Source organism: Heptranchias perlo, chromosome 32 (genome assembly GCF_035084215.1).
Source record: "Heptranchias perlo isolate sHepPer1 chromosome 32, sHepPer1.hap1, whole genome shotgun sequence".
Lineage (NCBI taxonomy): Eukaryota > Metazoa > Chordata > Chondrichthyes > Hexanchiformes > Hexanchidae > Heptranchias > Heptranchias perlo.
This window is the reverse complement of record NC_090356.1, coordinates 21,888,243-21,908,102: the sequence shown is the minus strand read 5'-3', so window position 1 is coordinate 21,908,102 and position 19,860 is coordinate 21,888,243. Positions and strand designations below refer to the sequence as shown.

The following is a 19,860-nucleotide window of genomic DNA, read 5'->3' as shown; positions in this document are numbered from 1 at the left end:
TGGGCGGCTTGCCCACCGCTTCCGAGTCACGAAACCAGGCATGAAGGGCCGGATCTGAGAAAAAGAAACAAAATAAATTAAATTTAAAAATCCTCCCCCCCCGATCTTCTCCTCCTCTCTCTTCTTTCCTCCCCCCCGATCTTCTCCTCCTCTCTTCTTTCCCCCCCCCCCGATCTTCTCCTCTCTCTTCTTTCCCCCCCCCCCGATCTTCTCCTCTCTCTTCTTTCCCCCCCCCCGATCTTCTCCTCCTCTCTCTTCTTTCCTCCCCCCCCCCCCCCGCCCGATCTTCTACACCTCTCTCTTCTTTCCTCCCCCCCGATCTTCTCCTCCTCTCTTCTTTCCTCCCCCCGATCTTCTCCTCCTCTCTCTTCTTTCCTCCCCCCCCGATCTTCTCCTCCTCTCTCTTCTTTCCTCCCCCCCCGATCTTCTCCTCCTCTCTCTTCTTTCCTCCCCCCCCGATCTTCTCCTCCTCTCTCTTCTTTCCTCCCCCCCCCGATCTTCTCCTCCTCTCTCTTCTTTCCTCCCCCCCCCCGATCTTCTCCTCCTCTCTCTTCTTTCCTCCCCCCCCCGATCTTCTCCTCCTCTCTCTTCTTTCCTCCCCCCCGATCTTCTCCTCCTCTCTCTTCTTTCCTCCCCCCCGATCTTCTCCTCCTCTCTCTTCTTTCCTCCCCCCGATCTTCTCCTCCTCTCTCTTCTTTCCTCCCCCCCCCGATCTTCTCCTCCTCTCTCTTCTTTCCTCCCCCCGATCTTCTTCTCCTCTCTCTTCTTTCCCCCCCCCCCGATCTTCTCCTCCTCTCTCTTCTTTCCCCCCCCCCGATCTTCTCCTCCTCTCTCTTCTTTCCTCCCCCCCCCCCCGCCCGATCTTCTACACCTCTCTCTTCTTTCCTCCCCCCCGATCTTCTCCTCCTCTCTCTTCTTTCCTCCCCCCCCGATCTTCTCCTCCTCTCTCTTCTTTCCTCCCCCCCCGATCTTCTCCTCCTCTCTCTTCTTTCCTCCCCCCCCGATCTTCTCCTCCTCTCTCTTCTTTCCTCCCCCCCCGATCTTCTCCTCCTCTCTCTTCTTTCCTCCCCCCCGATCTTCTCCTCCTCTCTCTTCTTTCCTCCCCCCCGATCTTCTCCTCCTCTCTCTTCTTTCCTCCCCCCCGATCTTCTCCTCCTCTCTCTTCTTTCCTCCCCCCCGATCTTCTCCTCCTCTCTCTTCTTTCCTCCCCCCCGATCTTCTCCTCCTCTCTCTTCTTTCCTCCCCCCCGATCTTCTCCTCCTCTCTCTTCTTTCCTCCCCCCCGATCTTCTCCTCCTCTCTCTTCTTTCCTCCCCCCCGATCTTCTCCTCCTCTCTCTTCTTTCCTCCCCCCCGATCTTCTCCTCCTCTCTCTTCTTTCCTCCCCCCCGATCTTCTCCTCCTCTCTCTTCTTTCCTCCCCCCCGATCTTCTCCTCCTCTCTCTTCTTTCCTCCCCCCCGATCTTCTCCTCCTCTCTCTTCTTTCCTCCCCCCCGATCTTCTCCTCCTCTCTCTTCTTTCCTCCCCCCCGATCTTCTCCTCCTCTCTCTTCTTTCCTCCCCCCCGATCTTCTCCTCCTCTCTCTTCTTTCCTCCCCCCCGATCTTCTCCTCCTCTCTCTTCTTTCCTCCCCCCCGATCTTCTCCTCCTCTCTCTTCTTTCCTCCCCCCCGATCTTCTCCTCCTCTCTCTTCTTTCCTCCCCCCCGATCTTCTCCTCCTCTCTCTTCTTTCCTCCCCCCCGATCTTCTCCTCCTCTCTCTTCTTTCCTCCCCCCCGATCTTCTCCTCCTCTCTCTTCTTTCCTCCCCCCCGATCTTCTCCTCCTCTCTCTTCTTTCCTCCCCCCCGATCTTCTCCTCCTCTCTCTTCTTTCCCCCCCCCCGATCTTCTCCTCTCTCTTCTTTCCCCCCCCCCGATCTTCTCCTCCTCTCTCTTCTTTCCTCCCCCCCCGATCTTCTCCTCCTCTCTCTTCTTTCCTCCCCCCCCCCCCCGCCCGATCTTCTACACCTCTCTCTTCTTTCCTCCCCCCGATCTTCTCCTCCTCTCTCTTCTTTCCTCCCCCCCCCGATCTTCTCCTCCTCTCTCTTCTTTCCTCCCCCCCCCGATCTTCTCCTCCTCTCTCTTCTTTCCTCCCCCCCCCGATCTTCTCCTCCTCTCTCTTCTTTCCTCCCCCCCCCCCCCGCCCGATCTTCTACACCTCTCTCTTCTTTCCTCCCCCTGATCTTCTCCTCCTCTCTCTTCTTTCCTCCCCCCCGATCTTCTCCTCCTCTCTTCTTTCCCCCCCCCCGATCTTCTCCTCTCTCTTCTTTCCCCCCCCCGATCTTCTCCTCCTCTCTCTTCTTTCCTCCCCCCCCCCCCCCCCCGCCCGATCTTCTACACCTCTCTCTTCTTTCCTCCCCCTGATCTTCTCCTCCTCTCTCTTCTTTCCTCCCCCCCCGATCTTCTCCTCTCTTCTTTCCTCCCCCCCGATCTTCTCCTCTCTTCTTTCCTCCCCCCCGATCTTCTCCTCTCTTCTTTCCTCCCCCCCGATCTTCTCCTCTCTTCTTTCCTCCCCCCCGATCTTCTCCTCTCTTCTTTCCTCCCCCCCGATCTTCTCCTCTCTTCTTTCCTCCCCCCCCGATCTTCTCCTCTCTTCTTTCCTCCCCCCCCGATCTTCTCCTCTCTTCTTTCCTCCCCCCCGATCTTCTCCTCTCTTCTTTCCTCCCCCCCCGATCTTCTCCTCTCTTCTTTCCTCCCCCCCCGATCTTCTCCTCTCTTCTTTCCTCCCCCCCCGATCTTCTCCTCTCTTCTTTCCTCCCCCCCCGATCTTCTCCTCTCTTCTTTCCTCCCCCCCCCGATCTTCTCCTCTCTTCTTTCCTCCCCCCCCGATCTTCTCCTCTCTTCTTTCCTCCCCCCCCCGATCTTCTCCTCCTCTCTCTTCTTTCCTCCCCCCCCCCCCCGATCTTCTCCTCCTCTCTCTTCTTTCCTCCCCCCCCCCCCCCCCCCGATCTTCTCCTCCTCTCTCTTCTTTCCTCCCCCCCCCCCGATCTTCTCCTCCTCTCTCTTCTTTCCTCCCCCCCCCCCCCCCGATCTTCTCCTCCTCTCTCTTCTTTCCTCCCCCCCCCGATCTTCTCCTCCTCTCTCTTCTTTCCTCCCCCCCCCGATCTTCTCCTCCTCTCTCTTCTTTCCTCCCCCCCCCGATCTTCTCCTCCTCTCTCTTCTTTCCTCCCCCCCCGATCTTCTCCTCCTCTCTCTTCTTTCCTACCCCCCCCGATCTTCTCCTCTCTCTCTTCTTTCCTCCCCCCCCCGATCTTCTCCTCTCTCTCTCTCTCTCTCTCTCTCTCTCTCTCCCTCTCTCTCTCGCACCTCACGTTGCTGCTGCTGTTGGCAACCAGCCTGTCAGTCAGGCTAGCTGCTGGGCATGAAACCCGGAGAGGACATTAACCACTATCAATCAACATGCAATCGCGCCGGAAACAGTAAGTTTGGTTCATGCTGGTTTGCCAATCGGGGCCATGGTGTCACCTTGTAGGTACTTTTTCTTATTTGTTGTAATGCAAAACCTTCCTCTCTCCGAATAAACGACGTTCTTTTTTAATTCAATAGTAGAATTAGGGTGTAACTGTAAGCTAATGATGGGCTCTGCAGCACACCACATCCACATAGCCAGGTGCCATTTTTCCTGGAACTGTGCAAGATGTGTTCGGTGCAATCCTGAACCCTTTTTCCTTCACTATTATCTTCCGATAATTCACAAGGACCTTGTGTATACCATCCTCCAACAAGCATATCGATTCCACTTTAAAGACTTCCATCAGTTTATCATCAGATAGCAGTGATATTGCGACTATCATAGGAATCAGTCGTGTAACAATGTCACTTTGCTTGCACGGCTTCTTGGCATAACACACCAATCCAAATCTTCGCACCTTAGACCAAACCATATTCCCATCTGATTTTCAGATTTTCATTTGTTTGTCCAATATAAAATTGTTTTCTAATACCATTTAACCCCTTTTTGAATCTGATTGATTTAAGTAGAAACCTTCCATACATAATCGCCTTTGAGATCAGTTGTTCCTAATAGTCTTTGTTGTTCTGAAAGATTGCTGTTATCCCTAACCTGTCCTAATCTTTGTGCCTTTTATTTTATTGAAACCAGGGACTCGCCTTGTTCTGATATAACATCCCCCTTCTGCCTATTCATTCCTTTTTAAGTAATCCCTCTAATGGCATGTGCACTGTTTTATCATGTTCCCATTGTCTCTGCACATTCACCTAAATATCTTGCTGAATTTTGCTTAGTGAAAGTGTACCATCTATCTCAGCACTGTATAATAAAACTCTACATACATTCCATTATATAATTCAGATGACAAAAGATACAGAAGGAAAAAATTAACAGCATAGGAATAATTTCTAATCGTTATAAAAAGCTTCATGTGTTCTCATCACTAAATTTGGTTTGCATCTTTTCCTGCACCTCCCATTTTAAACTGTTAATTGCGTTACATTGTCTGCACTCAGGCACATGTGCAGGGAAGCATCTTTTGTACTCTCATGTCTGTGCAGAAAAATGGCAAGTTCAAAAGCTCTTAAACCCCATTATTCCGTAAGCGTATCCTCGTACGGAATCCCCACTTTGTCAATGTTTTGCCATCCAAGGTGTTAGTAGTATTGTTTCCTGCTGTTTTCATAGCCTTTCTTTAAAGAATGCCACATCCAGATCTGCCTGCAGGCCTTGACCAGAGATGACGCAAGAACCACAAGTTTCCACTCATTACATTGTAAACAATGCTGCAAACCTCCTCGTCCTTAATAGCTGCACCCACTTCAAGGTTTAGAAGTATGACAGCTGTGAAAACAGAATGATACCATCGGCAGTTCTAGGAGCTCCTAAAGAATTAGTCAAGAATAGCTTTAAATGCTGTAAATCACTAAGGGATATTTATCAGTGCCCAACTTGCCGTTGTCTAATAATATCATGGACTGTCTAAGTGAGTTCATGGTGCAAGACTGTAGGAACCACAAAAATTAGAGGGCCATCGTGAATGTCATTGTTTTTATTGATGTGGAGATGCCGGTGATGGACTGGGGTTGACAATTGTAAACAATTTTACAACACCAAGTTATAGTCCAGCAATTTTATTTTAAATTCACAAGCTTTCGGAGGCTACCTCCTTCCTCAGGTGAACGATGTGGAGGTTTGCAGCATTGTTTACAATGTAATGAGTGGAAACTTGTGGTTCTTGCGTCATCTCTGGTCAAGGCCTGCAGGCAGATCTGGATGTGGCATTCTTTAAAGAAAGGCTATGAAAACAGCAGGAAACAATACTACTAACACCTTGGATGGCAAAACATTGACAAAGTGGGGATTCCGTACACATCGTTCACCTGAGGAAGGAGGTAGCCTCCGAAAGCTTGTGAATTTAAAATAAAATTGCTGGACTATAACTTGGTGTTGTAAAATTGTTTACAATTGTTTTTATTAAGGGACAATGGAACTGTTTGTACAGTCACTGCTCTTTCCAATCAGATAGCTGTGGCTCAGCAGATTGAAGTGCTGGAAACTCAAAAGGCGTGAGACCAACTTTATAAAAGAAACTAGTACAGCAATTAATTAACTTCAGCAATGCAATTTGGCAACCAGAAGTAAGGGTTAATTACTTCTTGTGAAAACCATGGGGAGTAGGGGCAAAGTGAATCACACAATAGCAGTTTCCAGACTTGATTCTCCAAAGCTGCTTTTTACTTTTTTTTAAAAAGCTCTGTATTTAACAGTGGTATTTCAGTCGAATCAAGATTGAAAACAAAATCTAGCAGCCTATTCCTTTTCAAATAAAAACAGAAAATGTTGGAAACTCTTACCCTATATCTTTCTCACAACAATTTTAATTTTTGCTGCGTGGCTTTTAACTTCTTTCTCTTTTCCCTAACCCTTTTGTTACACCTCAAGTGTCCAACCCAGGGTTTTTTATCGAACTCTTTTACACTTGTCTGCTGTGAAAGGCTTGATATTAACTCTGCTCATATTAACTCCGCGTCCTCCTACACAATCTCTTTTCTAAAATTGTCAAAGGCTTTTGTCGCCTCCATGGTCAACTTAATTGGAGGATCAGAACCCTCACCACCTGTGGTTGTATCACAGTCCTCCCATCCCTGGTTGACCCGTGGTACTGACAGATCACCCTGGGACCCCTGTACTTCCGTGCGTCTTTTTCAATCCTTAACCCACTACACAGTCTCCTCCTGCCTTTGCTTTCCAATTTGTAAAAGATTCAGAAGGAGACCGAACCAATATGGTGTGTAGTGATTATATTTTATGAATAGCAGATTTAAAAGAACACCTAGCAGTCACAGAGGTAACAAACTGACTCACGAGCAAAGCACAATTCTTGCACACAAGAATGGCCCAGTAATTTCAACAAGTTAAAGCAATTAATACAACGCCATTGACCATTGATCAGAAACTTAACTGGACCAGCCACATAAATATTGCGGCTACAAGAACAGGTCAGAGGTTGGATATTCTGCGGCGAGTGACTCACCTCCTGACTCCCCAAAGCCTTTCCACCATCTACAAGGCACAAGTCAGGTGTGTGATGGAATATTCTCCACTTGCCTGGATGAGTGCAGCTCCAACAACACTCAAGAAGCTCGACACCATCCAGGACAAAGCGGCCCACTTGATTGGCACCCCATCCACCACCCTAAACATTCACTCCCTTCACCACTGGTGCACTGTGGCTGCAGTGTGTTCCATCCACAGGATGCACTGCAGCAACTCGCCAAGGCTTCTTCGACAGCACCTCGTAAACCCGCGACCTCTACCGCCTAGAAGGACAAGGGCAGCAGGCACATGGGAACAACACCATCTGCAAGTCACACACCATCCCGACTTGGAAATATATCGCTGTTCCTTCATCGTCGCTGGGTCAAAATCCTGGAACTCCCCACCTAACAGCACTGTGGGAGAACCTTCACCACACGGATTGCAGCGGTTCAAGGCGGTGGCTCACCGCCACCTTCTCAAGGGCAATTAGGGATGGGCAATAAATGCCGGCCTCACTAGCGATGCCCACGTCCCATGAACGAATAAAAAAAAACAGAAACAATGTTATCTGATCCTGTTGGGAGGAGCATTGACCTCAGGACTCTTCCTTCTCTGTCTCAACATTTGGAACTTCTCGTACTATTTTATATCTCACCTTATCTTGTTCGTATTCTTTTCAGTCTCGCTATTGTGGGAGATTGATAGCTGCTAGATCTAATCAAGGGCTTTGATAACTGCCAGATCTAATCAAGGACTCCTCCCTTGGGCCATGTTGAAATGGTCCAAACATATTTTATGCAAGACCCTAAGAGCTAACAGAAAGAGAAGTCTTTCATCCCATCAATGTGGACTCGATTTGAACCCAGATCTTGGGAGGTAAAAGATAAGCATCTAACCCTCTTCACCACATGAAACTTTGAAAAAGCAGGCATGATTTCAACGTATTTACTGAATGGCGCCCTGCTATCCTCTTGCAGGAGTCCCTATAAACTGGTAATGATTGTAATCGAGACTGGCAACCATAGCTATCTTCTTCTTCTTGGCAGGTGACAACATCCCCAAGCCAGTTGTAGCACCCCAGCTGAGCACAGATGTAGCGAGGAAAGGGATTTTCTGACCTACATAGCTTAGTAATGCACCAGTGGTCCTTATACCCGCTGGGCCACAGGGGTGCTGATTAGTAGTTTTAAATTATTGAAGGTCAACTTCCCTTCAGATATCCTGTACTATGAGTTAATTAAAATTGCATTTAAACATTATAATATAGTAACAACAAAATTATTTGCCTTGCCAAACACTGAGCTGCTAGATAGAGGAAGTGACCAGGAGGATTGATGAGGGTAGTGCAGTGAATGTTGTTTACATGGATTTTAGTAAGGCATTTGACAAGGTCCCACATGGCAGACTGGTCAGAAAGGTAAAAGCCCATGGGACACAGGGAAATGAGGCGAATTGGATCCAAAATTGGCTCAGTAACAGGAAACAGAGGGTAAAAGTCGAAGGATGTCTTTGTGAATGAAAATCCGTTTCCAGTGGTGTGCCACAGGGCTCAGAGTTGGGTCCCTTGCTGTTTGTGGTTTATATTAATGATTTGGACTTGAATTTAGGGGCATGATTGGCAAATTTGCAGACAATACAAAAATTGCAATAGAAACTACTTGATACTTGTGTTCTGAAGGCAAAGTGTTCACACTTGGAGAAGGCGAATGGCTGCCTCTGATACAATCTGACCGTTTTAGAAGGTGGAGATGCCGGTGATGGACTGGGGTTGACAATTGTAAACAATTTTACAACACCAAGTTATAGTCCAGCAATTTTATTTTAAATTCACAAGCTTTCGGAGGCTTCCTCCTTCCTCAGGTAAATGTTCAGGAGCTCCTCGAAGCCGACGCATTTATACATATAGAACAATACATGGTGTTTACAGAATGCCCCTGCAACTGCCCGTTGCCAAGGCAATCACCGTGTTCAGACAGAGAGGTGTCACCTGCAGAACCCCCGAATACACATTCAACAAAAAAACAAACAGGAAAAAAAACAGAGAGGCAGAAACATCCGGAAGGCAGAGAAAGCCAGCAAATGACCCATTATATTAAAAACAGATAACATTTGTTCGCTGGTGGGGTAACGTGTAGCGTGACATGAACCCAAGATCCCGGTTGAGGCCGTCCTCATGGGTGCGGAACTTGGCTATCAATTTCTGCTCGACGATTTTGCGTTGTCGTGTGTCTCGAAGGCCGCCTTGGAGTACGCTTACCCGAAGGTCGGTGGATGAATGTCCATGACTGCTGAAGTGTTCCCCAACTGGGAGGGAACCCTCCTGTTTGGCGATTGTTGCGCGGTGTCCGTTCATCCGTTGTCGCAGCGTCTGCATGGTCCAAACAGGAGGGTTCAAACAGGAGGGTTCCCTCCCAGTCGGGGAACACTTCAGCAGTCATGGACATTCATCCACCGACCTTCGGGTAAGCGTACTCCAAGGCGGCCTTCGAGACACACGACAACGCAAAATCGTCGAGCAGAAATTGATCGCCAAGTTCCGCACCCATGAGGACGGCCTCAACCGGGATCTTGGGTTCATGTCACGCTACACGTTACCCCACCAGCGAACAAATGTTATCTGTTTTTAATATAATGGGTCATTTGCTGGCTTTCTCTGCCTTCCGGATGTTTCTGCCTCTCTGTTTTTTTTCCTGTTTGTTTTTTTGTTGAATGTGTATTCGGGGGTTCTGCAGGTGACACCTCTCTGTCTGAACACGGTGATTGCCTTGGCAACGGGCAGTTGCAGGGGCATTCTGTAAACACCATGTATTGTTCTATATGTATAAATGCGTAGGCTTCGAGGAGCTCCTGAACATTTACCTGAGGAAGGAGGAAGCCTCAAAGCTTGTGAATTTAAAATAAAATTGCTGGACTATAACTTGGTGTTGTAAAATTGTTTACATTTTAGAAGGTGTCACCTAGAGCGGCCAACATTGTTGTTTCACATTACCATCTGTACAGTTCCTGCTCATCACACTCACACCTCCCCCCCCCCCCCCCCCCAATTCAGAGCAGATCAGAAACTTAAAGCTGCAATTTCAGTTTTGAGCAACTGCCCATGTGTGAACCTTGAGTGTGTGCAGCTGTTGTCAGTTCTCTAAACTTTTGAACCTTCCCTGCTTTGTAAAGAGTTTGAATGCAAAGTAACTGAAGCTCAAAACTGTCTCTTTGGATGTTTATTAACATCAAATTTAGTAGCGATATCCCCTGACAATGGCTCGGCAAGTTTATCCAACCAGTGAGTACTTGACCTATAGAGACGGCTGATCTGTATCTTAACTCTATTTACCCACCTTGATTCCATATCCTTTGATAACCTTACCTCACAAAAATCTCAGTTTTGACATTTTCAATTGACCCCCAGCCTCAACAGCTTTTTGGGGGAAGAGAGTTCCAGATTTCCACTACCCTTTGTGTGAAGAGGTGCTTCCTGGTCACCTGCCATTGCTTGCTGTTAGGGTTCACACATGAAGACTAGGTACAGTAGCCTGGTAGTTATGGTACTGGTGAATCATCGATGCGGCTGGACGATCCGGCAGAGCCGACAGTAAACTGGACACCACGTCCAAACTCCTGATGGAAGCGGTGAAAGACGCCAAGCTCTGCGACGATCTTCAGCAACCCTGCAGACGGAGCGGCGCGTCAATACACCTGGTCCAGACCAGACGGGTCCGTCCGTTCCAGGATAGACTTCCTGTTTGTGTCCCCGAAGCTCAAGGTCAGATCCACCAAGGTCACACCGGTGTTCTTCTCTGACCACTGCCTCTTCCTGGCCGACTGTCACCTACAGGACGATCAGAGAGTGGGCAGGGGGACATAGAAGCTGAACGTGAAACTGTTGACCCCGGGAAACATTGAGGAACTGACGAGGGATTACAAAGGTTGGAGAACAGTAAAGCCCCTCTTTGATTCCCCAGTGCACTGGTGGGAAGCCATAAAGGCGAACATCAAGAGGTTCTTCATCCTCAAAGGTGTTCAGAAGGCGAGAGAGGCGCAGAGGGAAACGTCCCGACTCCAGAAAAGCATGTAGGACCTGCTCCTGCTGCAGTCAATGGGGATAGATGTCGGGGAGGAACTCAGAGGTGAAGGACCAGCAAGCCTCGCTCTTTGCCTCCGAGGCCTCAAAGATCATTTTCCGGTCCAGAGTCCGCTCCGTGGAGCAGGACGAGACTTGCTCACATTTCTTCTTCCAAAAGGTGCACAGAGAAAGCTCTGTGATCAGCAGCCTGAAGGAAGAGGACGGCTCGGTCACTTCCTCGCAGCCCGACATACTGAGGATCTGCAAATCCTTTTATGCCGGACTGTACGACACGAAGCCCACAGACAGCGCGGCCTCCCAGTCCTTCTTGTCTATCACGGAGGTTCTAGACGACAGCAAGCGGGAGAGTCTGGATCACCCGCTAACTCTGGACGAACTGACAAAGGCCGTCCGTTCCTTTGAGAAGAGTAAGGCTCCCAGAAGCAACGGCTTACCGGTGGAGTTGTACTCGGCTCTGTGGGACTGGATAGGCCCAGACCTGCTGGAAGTGTACGGGAGTATGCTTCTGACAGGCAGCATGTCAGACTCCATGCGGAAAGGCATCATCACCCTCATCTACAAGCGGAAGGGGGGAAGAGGGAAGAAATCAAAAATTGGCGACCCATCTCACTACTTAACGTGGACTACAAAATTCTGTCTGAGGTCATCGCCAATCGGGTCAAGTCAGCCCTACAGGTGGTGATTCACCCCGATCAGACCTGCGCCGTACCCGGCAGGAAGATCTCTGATAGTCTAGTGCTACTCAGGGATACGATCGCCTACCTACAGGACAGGGGGATGAATACCTGCCTGATCAGCCTGGACCAGGAGAAGGCCTTTGACAGATTATCCCACACGTACATGATGGACGTGCTCTCCAAAATGGGGTTTGGGGAGGGAATCCGCAATTGGATCCAACTGCTCTACACAGACATCAGTAGCGCCATTTCAATCAACGGGTGGGAATCAGAAAGCTTTCCGATCAAATCTGGAGTCAGGCAGGGCTGTCCTGCATCTTGCTCGTGTGTTGCATCGAACCCTTTGCCAAGTCCATCAGGAGGGATGCGGGCATAAGAGGGGTGACGATTCCAGGCAGCAGAGGCACTCAGGTCAAGGCCTCCCTGTACATGGACGACGTCACCGTCTTTTGCTCGGATCAGCTGTTGGTCCGCAGATTGATGAGCATCTGCGACCAGTTCGAACTGGCCTCGGGGGCCAGGGTAAATCGTAGCAAGAGCGAGGCCATGTTCTTTGGGAACTGGACCGACCGATCCTTTGTCCCCTTCACCATCAGGTCGGATTACCTGAAGGTGCTGGGGATCTGGTTCGGGGGGGCCGGGGCGTGCACCAAAAACTGGGAGGAGCGTATTGCCAAGGTTAAGCAGAAACTGGGACTGTGGGATCGATGATCCCTCTCGATCGTGGGCAAGAACCTGGTCATCAGGTGCGAGGTGCTCTCGGTGTTGCTGTACGTGGCGCAGGTCTGGCCCATACCTCGCTCCTGCGACGCGACAGTCACCCGAGCCATCTTCCGCTTTGTCTGGAGATCAAAAATGGACCGTGTCCGCAGGGTCACAATGTACAAATCTGTGGAGAAAGGGGGGAAAGGCGTGCCCAATGTGGCCCTCATCCTGATGGCCACCTTTGTGTGCGGCTGCATCATGCTGTGCGTAGACCCTCGGTACGCAAACACAAAGTGTCACTACGTGCTGAGGTTCTACCTGTCCCCGGTGTTGAGAAGGATGGGCCTGGCCACACTGCCACGGAACACTCCGTCCAGTTGGACCGTTCCGCCCCACCTGTCCTGCGTGGAAAAGTTTGTGCAGAAAAACACCTTTGACCACAAGGCGATCAGTAAGTGGTCCGCACGTAACGTCCTCGAGACCCTGCGGGAAAAGGAGATGGTGGATCCTGTCGGTTGGTTCCCCGAGCAGACTGTCAATGTCATTTGGCAGAACGCCTCATCGCCAGAGCTCTCAAACAAGCACCAAGACCTAGCTTGGCTGGTGGTGAGAAGGGCCCTTCCCGTCAGATCCTTCGTGCACTCCCGGACTCTCAGCGCCACCGCGCGCTGTCCCAGAGGAGGATGCGATGGAGACGAGACCGTCAGCCATCTCCTTCTGGAATGTGCCTTTGCAAAGAAGGTCTGGAGAGAGATGCAGTGGTATCTGTCCTGGTTCGTCCCGAGCAGTTCCGTAACACAGGACTCTGTGCTCTACGGGCTGTTCCCGGGGACGCACACTGAGACGGACATCAACTGCTGCTGGAAGACCATCAACTCGGTGAAAGACGCCCTTTGGTCTGCCCAAAACTTGCTGGTCTTCCAGTGCAAGGAGCTGTCCTCGACCGAGTGTTGCAGACTGGCACATTCCAAGGTCCAGGACTACGTGCTCAGGGACACACTGAGGATGGGTGCGGCCGCCGCAAAGGCTCTGTGGGGAAAGGCAACCGTTTAGAGCCTTCCTGCCATTGTATACCGAGGGGCTGCAATCAGGGAAAAACCCCCTCGGGCAGAATGTAAAATTCTCATTGATGTAATGTAACTGTAATGAATCTGTAATGAACCTGTAAAGAATCTGTAACGTACCTGTTATCAATCTGTATTGAGTGTAATGCAATGAGGCACCCTAGAGTGTCATGAACTGTAATTATGTCCAATGTGTTCATTGAACTGTACTTGATGTAACCTGCAAATTGTATAATCTGTATTGTGTACGTTTGGAATGTGATATGACAACTGTATTGTCTGTACTGCTGCAAATTTTATGAATAAAGTATATTTTTTGAAAAAAAAACTGGTGCTTTAAAACTTTCTGATAGAGGCCTTCAATATTATGAGGGGTCATCATTGGATAAACAGCAATGGATTGTTTCCAGTGGTCAGATGGTAATGAAAGGGGGGAAAAAATTAAGATAATCACAAAAGATATTAAAGGGGAGGTTAGAAAAAATGTCTTTACATGGAGAATGGTTAGAAATTGGAATTTTCTACCACAAAAGTGTTGAAGCAGAATCTGTAAATTCTTTTAAAAGGGAATTAGGTAGTTGTTTGCAAAGGAGGAATATTAAAGGGTATGTGGAGTGAGTAGAAGAGTGGGATTAGACTGGATGGGCTAAACGACTCGTTTCATCGTTCTATGATTCATCTAGATGTCTGACTCTGGTTGTTTGATTTTTATTCAGGTACCTGGTGATGAAACAGAAATGCTTCACGTTCCTCCTCGTGTTCATCATCTATTCAGTGCTGAACCAAAGTCTCTTCAGGTAGGGCCTTCCTCTTTCTGTGCCCTTGGGGTGGCTGTGAATTGTTTCTCTGTTGTAGAAGGTAATAATTGCTTTTCAGCCAGGACGGCAGTAGGTACGGGTGCTGCATTTAAGCCTTTGCATTCCTGGGTTACGATGAAAATCAGTGGGAGTTCCCTCTCCTAATCACTATTCAGTGACGCCTCCTGCAAAGTGCTTGTGTGTGGATGCCACGTGACGAGCTACCCATTAACTTGGCGGTTAAATACACCACATGACGTGGTGCCAAGCCTTTGCAGACCAGAAAGTTTCAGATTGGTCTCAGCTGTGACACTCTCCACAGCCTACTAGGCTGCTGATACTCCCAGTGTATGAATAATGGTCAGTTAGGTAAGGGGGCAAATGGTTGTTGGGGCTTGTGGAAGTGTACCTCAGCAAGAGGGCAGTAAATTCGAGTGGAGTGGAGACAAGAATAAAAAATATCTTTGAATAGCCCAGATGTCAGCTCTGCTGCTTTCAATTGTTCTTTGATGTTGGTGCTGTGCCGCCATTTTAATATACAAACCACTTCCAATAGAAGCGGTTGTGTTTGTGTTGGTTGTCGGTGCAGTTGAATCTGCTCTGATTATATTGCCGGGTAAATCCTAGAGTTCTAGCAGCCACAGATAGAAAACTCCATTCCTTTTTCCCAACATGTGGACTGGAGCTAAACACTCAGCCCAACTGTGACCAGCTTAGCACTGTTGAATTAGCACCGCGGGTATCTAGTGGTCACCAAGCTGTAACATCACCATGCTGATGTCACAACTGGAGCTGTTGGCAGCAGGAGTGTTGTGACAAAGAAGTGGCATTGATTCAGGGTTTTTTTTTTCAGAAGGTAAAAGCAGTGCAAAGGCAAGTTGGATAACATTTATCCTGTGGATTAACATTAAGTAGTTGGCTGCCTCGCTAAAGAATAGCCTGGGCTTGACTTCAGACAGCATACCCTATACGTGTCATAGACCATTTCCAATGGAAGCAATTATGTAATATTACCAGATTCTTTTGCTGCTGATTCTGCCTGTATATACTGCAGGGTGGATTCCACAGCACATGCGTGAGAGCACATGTTTAAGAATCATGCATGCACATTAGTGTATTTAGGGTAAATATACGTCCACTGTCTAAAATATACATTAACAGCAGCTTAGGCCTGGATATTAACTCAGAGCCAGGAAGAGAGCGGGGTGGGGAGGGGAGGATTTTAGGATGTGAAACCCATCGTGACAATTTAGATGTCTTTAAAATTTTTTGAACAGGTTGCGCACCTGACAGCTGGCCAGATTGACAGGCTGACTGCCTGTCAGGCGGCAAAGCAGCCAGGGGGAGATCGGCTCTTTGGGGTTTGGACGGTAGGGTGGGGGGGTTGCTGGGGGAACTCGGACATCGTGGGAGGTGGGGTGTCGACCGATCGCGGGGTGTTTTAAAGGTAAGATTGGTGAGCCGCGGGGAAGCACTCCTGTTCCTCCTGGCCCACAAGCAGTGCAATAAAAACACATACCTCGTGGATCCAACCCTTCTTGCCTCCATTTACCTGTGTGATTCCCGCGGCCTGGGAAATCTTTGGAGGTGTTAAATTCTAATATCTGTTAAACTCAATTTAAAATCGCCTCATTAACGTGATAATGAAGAGAATTGCTCTGATAAGTACCCACCCGCCTGTACTAATTATCAAACTACCTCGGGCAAGTAGGTTACTCATAAGCAGCCAAACGGACTCTCATAAACCTGGAAATGGGAGTCGGGTTCCGGTCAAAATTCTAATACTTTAACTTCCCACCTGCCCCCAACTCTCCCGTTCTTGAGGGTTAAAATTTCCTCCTTAGAGCCCACACAATTACCTTTCCTGACCTTGTGAGATCATTAAACCTCATCCCGCATTTGAGAGGGATCTTACGGGTTAGAGAGTTGCCACTCATTGGTTGCATCACTTCTTTCCACATAACCCTGGCTGGTTGACGGGTTGCTGGCCACCCACTCCCATTGGATCTTCCTGTGCCTAATCTCAGTAAGAAACATATTTATATCGTTCTCTGAAGAAATCTGCTGCTTGTGCGTGTTGGAGCCATTTCTATCGCCTCATTTTCCAGACCTGCCAGCGCAGTACATTAATGGGTGGCAGGACTTGAACCTTTGTCCCACCCAGCCATATTCCAATGTGCTGAGCCCACAATTTTGGGATCATAGGGCTGGCAAAAGCCCTGTCCCATCCCGCCACACTTCTAGCACCGGATCAGGGGAGCGTCTCAAGGCCTCAATCTCTGACATTTCCCCTCTGTTTAAGGGATTTTTCTCATTCATTTATTTATTTTTTTATTTAACATTATCTGCCAAAATAATGGAAGAAGTTTCTATAACAGTAGGGTATGATACCCTTCAGTCACATTGATGGAGAGGATGCCTTGATCAATTTGATAGCAATCAAAAAGCTTACTTCGATGGTATGTCATTGCAAATGCCAGTGGTTGGTTAGTGGAGCAGGATGGCATTCATATAATTCCATGAGGTTACAAGTGCCATAAACTTCAGTATTGTGTTCATATCATAGTCCAAATGGGCCCTCCCTCAATTCTTATAAAATTCTCCTTTGAATTGGAATACTGGGGGTTTTGAGCAAATAGTTGTGAAAGCATTTTATTTTATTTGATACCATAAAATGCCAGAATGGCCTGTACAGCGTCTAATTATGACAATCAGATAGGGGATTGGGATGGAGATGAATGTCAAAATTTGTACCAGGTTTTTGAGTCAGATAGTAAACGGATTATTTATTTTCACTTCTACCTTCTCACTGCTCAACTCCAATACCCGACAGCCCCACCTGCCAAATGCTTGGATTGCATTTGTAAAGAATAACAACTGAACATGTGGGCAATTTTTTTTTTTTTGCCAGTGTTTTCCCGTTTTTTCCTGAGAGTGCTGACTCTTGCTGGGGTACAGTCCCAATTGGAGTTGGTAGCACGGTCGAGTGACCATTCTTCATTGAATCTAAGACTTTCCGGTCTGCAAAGGATTGGCACCACATCACTTGGTGTATTTAACCGCCAAGTTATTGGGTAGCTCTTAGCAACTTCACGTGACATCAGTAACCTACTTGAGCTCCACTCTCAGGTTTTTATGTCATCGTAACCCCCTCAATATTTAACTGCCATGCACAGGTATCTATTATCATATAATTTATTCTGAAACATGGCTTGTATCGGCACTTGTGTGGTACAAAGGTTCTGTGCTTGTTTTGTGGGTGGGATGGGAGTGCTTGTTTTATGGTGGGTGGCATTCTAAGCGATAACAATGTTTCAGATATTTTGTTTACTCTGTTGACAATTTTTTCACTCAAAGGGTGGTGAGTGTCTGGAACGAGCTGCCAGAGGCAGTAGTAGAGGCGGGTACAATTTTGTCTTTTAAAAAGCATTTGGACAGTTACATGGGTAAGATGGGTATAGAGGGATATGGGCCAAGTGCAGGCAACTGGGACTAGCTTAGTGGTATAAACTGGGCAACATGGACATGTTAGGCCGAAGGGCCTGTTTCCATGTAAACTTCTATGATTCTATGACTACAGTCTGGCTGACTGCTATCTGTTGTAATCTAGCTGGCTGGTTATTATCACAATGGATACTGCCAAATTCTGTCGTAAGGATAAGTCAGTCACTCTTTCCTTTTTAGCCTGTTCTGATGTTGTCATTGGGGTAGATCTTGACTTTGTGCACTAGTGTAAATCAATGGAAATAAAAATCGGTAGAGATGTAAAACGGGCTGCCGACTCACTATCACCCGTGTTATACTATCGCACAAAGTCAAAATCTACCCCACTGAGTATTGTAAACCCAATGCTTTCCTTCAATTCAGTCCTGCAGATGTAAACTAACCCTTCTAAAGTCTTTGCAAAAGCACATGGAGCTGAACACACAGACAATGAATGAGAACTCATTAAACAGGAAATTAGAGATGCATGCAAGAAGGGTCCAACTATAATCATGGGTGACTTTAATCTACATATAGATTGGTCAAACCAAATTAGCAATAATACTGTGGGGGAGGAATTCCTGGTGTGTGTATGTGATGGTTTTCTAGACCAATACGTTGAGGAGCCATCTAGCGAACAGGCGATCCTAGACTGGGTATTGTGCAATGAGAAAGGATTAATTAACAATCTTGTGCGGGGTCCCTTAGGGAAGAGCGACCATAACATGATAGTATTCCGGATTAAGATGGAGAGTGAAGTAGTTGCATCCGAAACTAGGGTCCTGAATCTAAATAAGGGAAATTACGAAAGTATGAGGTGCGAGTTGGCTATGACAGATTGGGGAACTTTACTAAAAGGGATGACTGTGGATAGGCAATGGCTAATATTAAAAGAACGCGTGCAGGAATTACAACAATTATTCATTCCTGTCTGGCACAAAAATAAAACAGGAAAGGTGGCTCAACCGTGGCTTACAAAAGTAATTAGGGATAATATTAGATCCAAAGAGGAGACATATAAAATTGCCAGAAAAAGCGGCAAGCCTGAGGATTGGGAGCAGTTTAGAATTCAGCAAAGGAGGACAAAGAGATTGATTAAGAGGGAAAAAATAGAGTATGAAAGTAAACTAGCAGGGCATGTAAAAACTGACAGTAAAAGCTTCTATAAATATGTCAAGAGAAAAAGATTAGTGAAGATAAATGTAGGTCCCTTACAGTCAGAAATGGGGGAAATTATAATGGGGAACAAAGAAATTGCAGAACAATTAAACACATACTTTGGTTCTGTCTTCACAAAGGAGGACACAAATAACCTCCCAGAAATGTTAGGGAACCAAGGGTCTAGTGAGAGGGAGGAACTGAAGGAAACCAGTATTAGTAAAAAAAAATAGTGCTAGGGAAATTAATGGGGCTAAAAGCTAACAAATCCCCAGGGCCTGATAATCTACATCCCAGAGTACTAAAAGAAGTGGCCCTGGAAATAGTGGATGCATTGGTGATCATCTTCCAAAATTCTATAGACTCTGGAACAGTTCCTACAGATTGGAGGGTGGCAAATGTAACCCCACTATTTGAAAAAGGAGGGAGAGAAAAAACAGGGAATTATAGACCAGTTAGCCTAACATCAGTAGTAGGGAAAATGCTAGAGTCTATTATAAAAGATGTGATAACAGAACACTTGGAGGGCATTAGCGGGATTGGACAAAGTCAGTATGGGTTTATGAAAGGGAAATCATGCTTAACAAATCTACTGGAGTTTTTTGAGGATGTAACTAGTAGAATAGATAAGGGAGAACCAGTGGATGTGGTATACTTGGATTTTCAGAAGGCTTTTGATAAGGTCCCACACAAGAGGTTAGTGTGCAAAATGAAAGTACATGGGATTGGGGGGAATATACTGGCATGGATTGGGAATCGGTTGATAGACAGGAAACAGAGAGTAGGAATAAACGGGTCTTTTTCCAGGTGGCAGGCAGTGACTAGTGGGGTACCGCAGGGACCAGTGCTTGGGCCCCAGCTATTCACAATATATTTCAATGATTTGGATGAGGGAACTAAATGTAATATTTCCAAGTTTGCAGACGACACAAAGCTGGGGTGGAATGTGAGCTGTGAGGAGGATGCAAAGAGGCTCCAATGTGATTTAGACAAGTTGGGTGAGTGGGCAAGAACATGGCAGATGCAGTATAACGTGGATAAATGTGAGGTTATCTACTTTGGTTGTAAAAACCAAATCTGAATGGTGATAGATTGGGAAAAGGGGAGGTACAATGAGACCTGGGTGTCCTTGTACACCAGTTGCTGAAAGCGAGCATTCAGGTGCAGCAAGCAGTTAGGAAGGCGAATGGTATGTTGGCCTTCATTGCAAGAGGATTTGAGTACAGGAGCAAGGATGTCTTACTGCAGTTATACAAGGCCTTGGTGAGACCACATCTGGAGTATTGTGTACAGTTTTGGTCTCCTTATCTGAGGAAGGGTGTCCTTGCCATGGAGGGAGTGCAACGAAGGTTTACCAGACTGATTCCTGG

General features: G+C 47.5%; 1 protein-coding gene across 3 annotated transcripts in view; it reads left to right on the top strand.

Moving 5' to 3' along the window:
• LOC137301164 (alpha-1,3-galactosyltransferase 2-like) overlaps positions 1 to 19,860 on the top strand; it is a 55,187-nt gene that overhangs the window by 21,722 nt on the left and 13,605 nt on the right. For all 3 annotated transcript variants that reach the window (XM_067970613.1, XM_067970612.1, XM_067970614.1), the window contains one exon: positions 13,769 to 13,849. In XM_067970613.1, the coding sequence (XP_067826714.1) occupies positions 13,769 to 13,849 (81 nt within the window). Of the gene's footprint in view, positions 1 to 13,768; positions 13,850 to 19,860 lie in introns of those variants that run through there.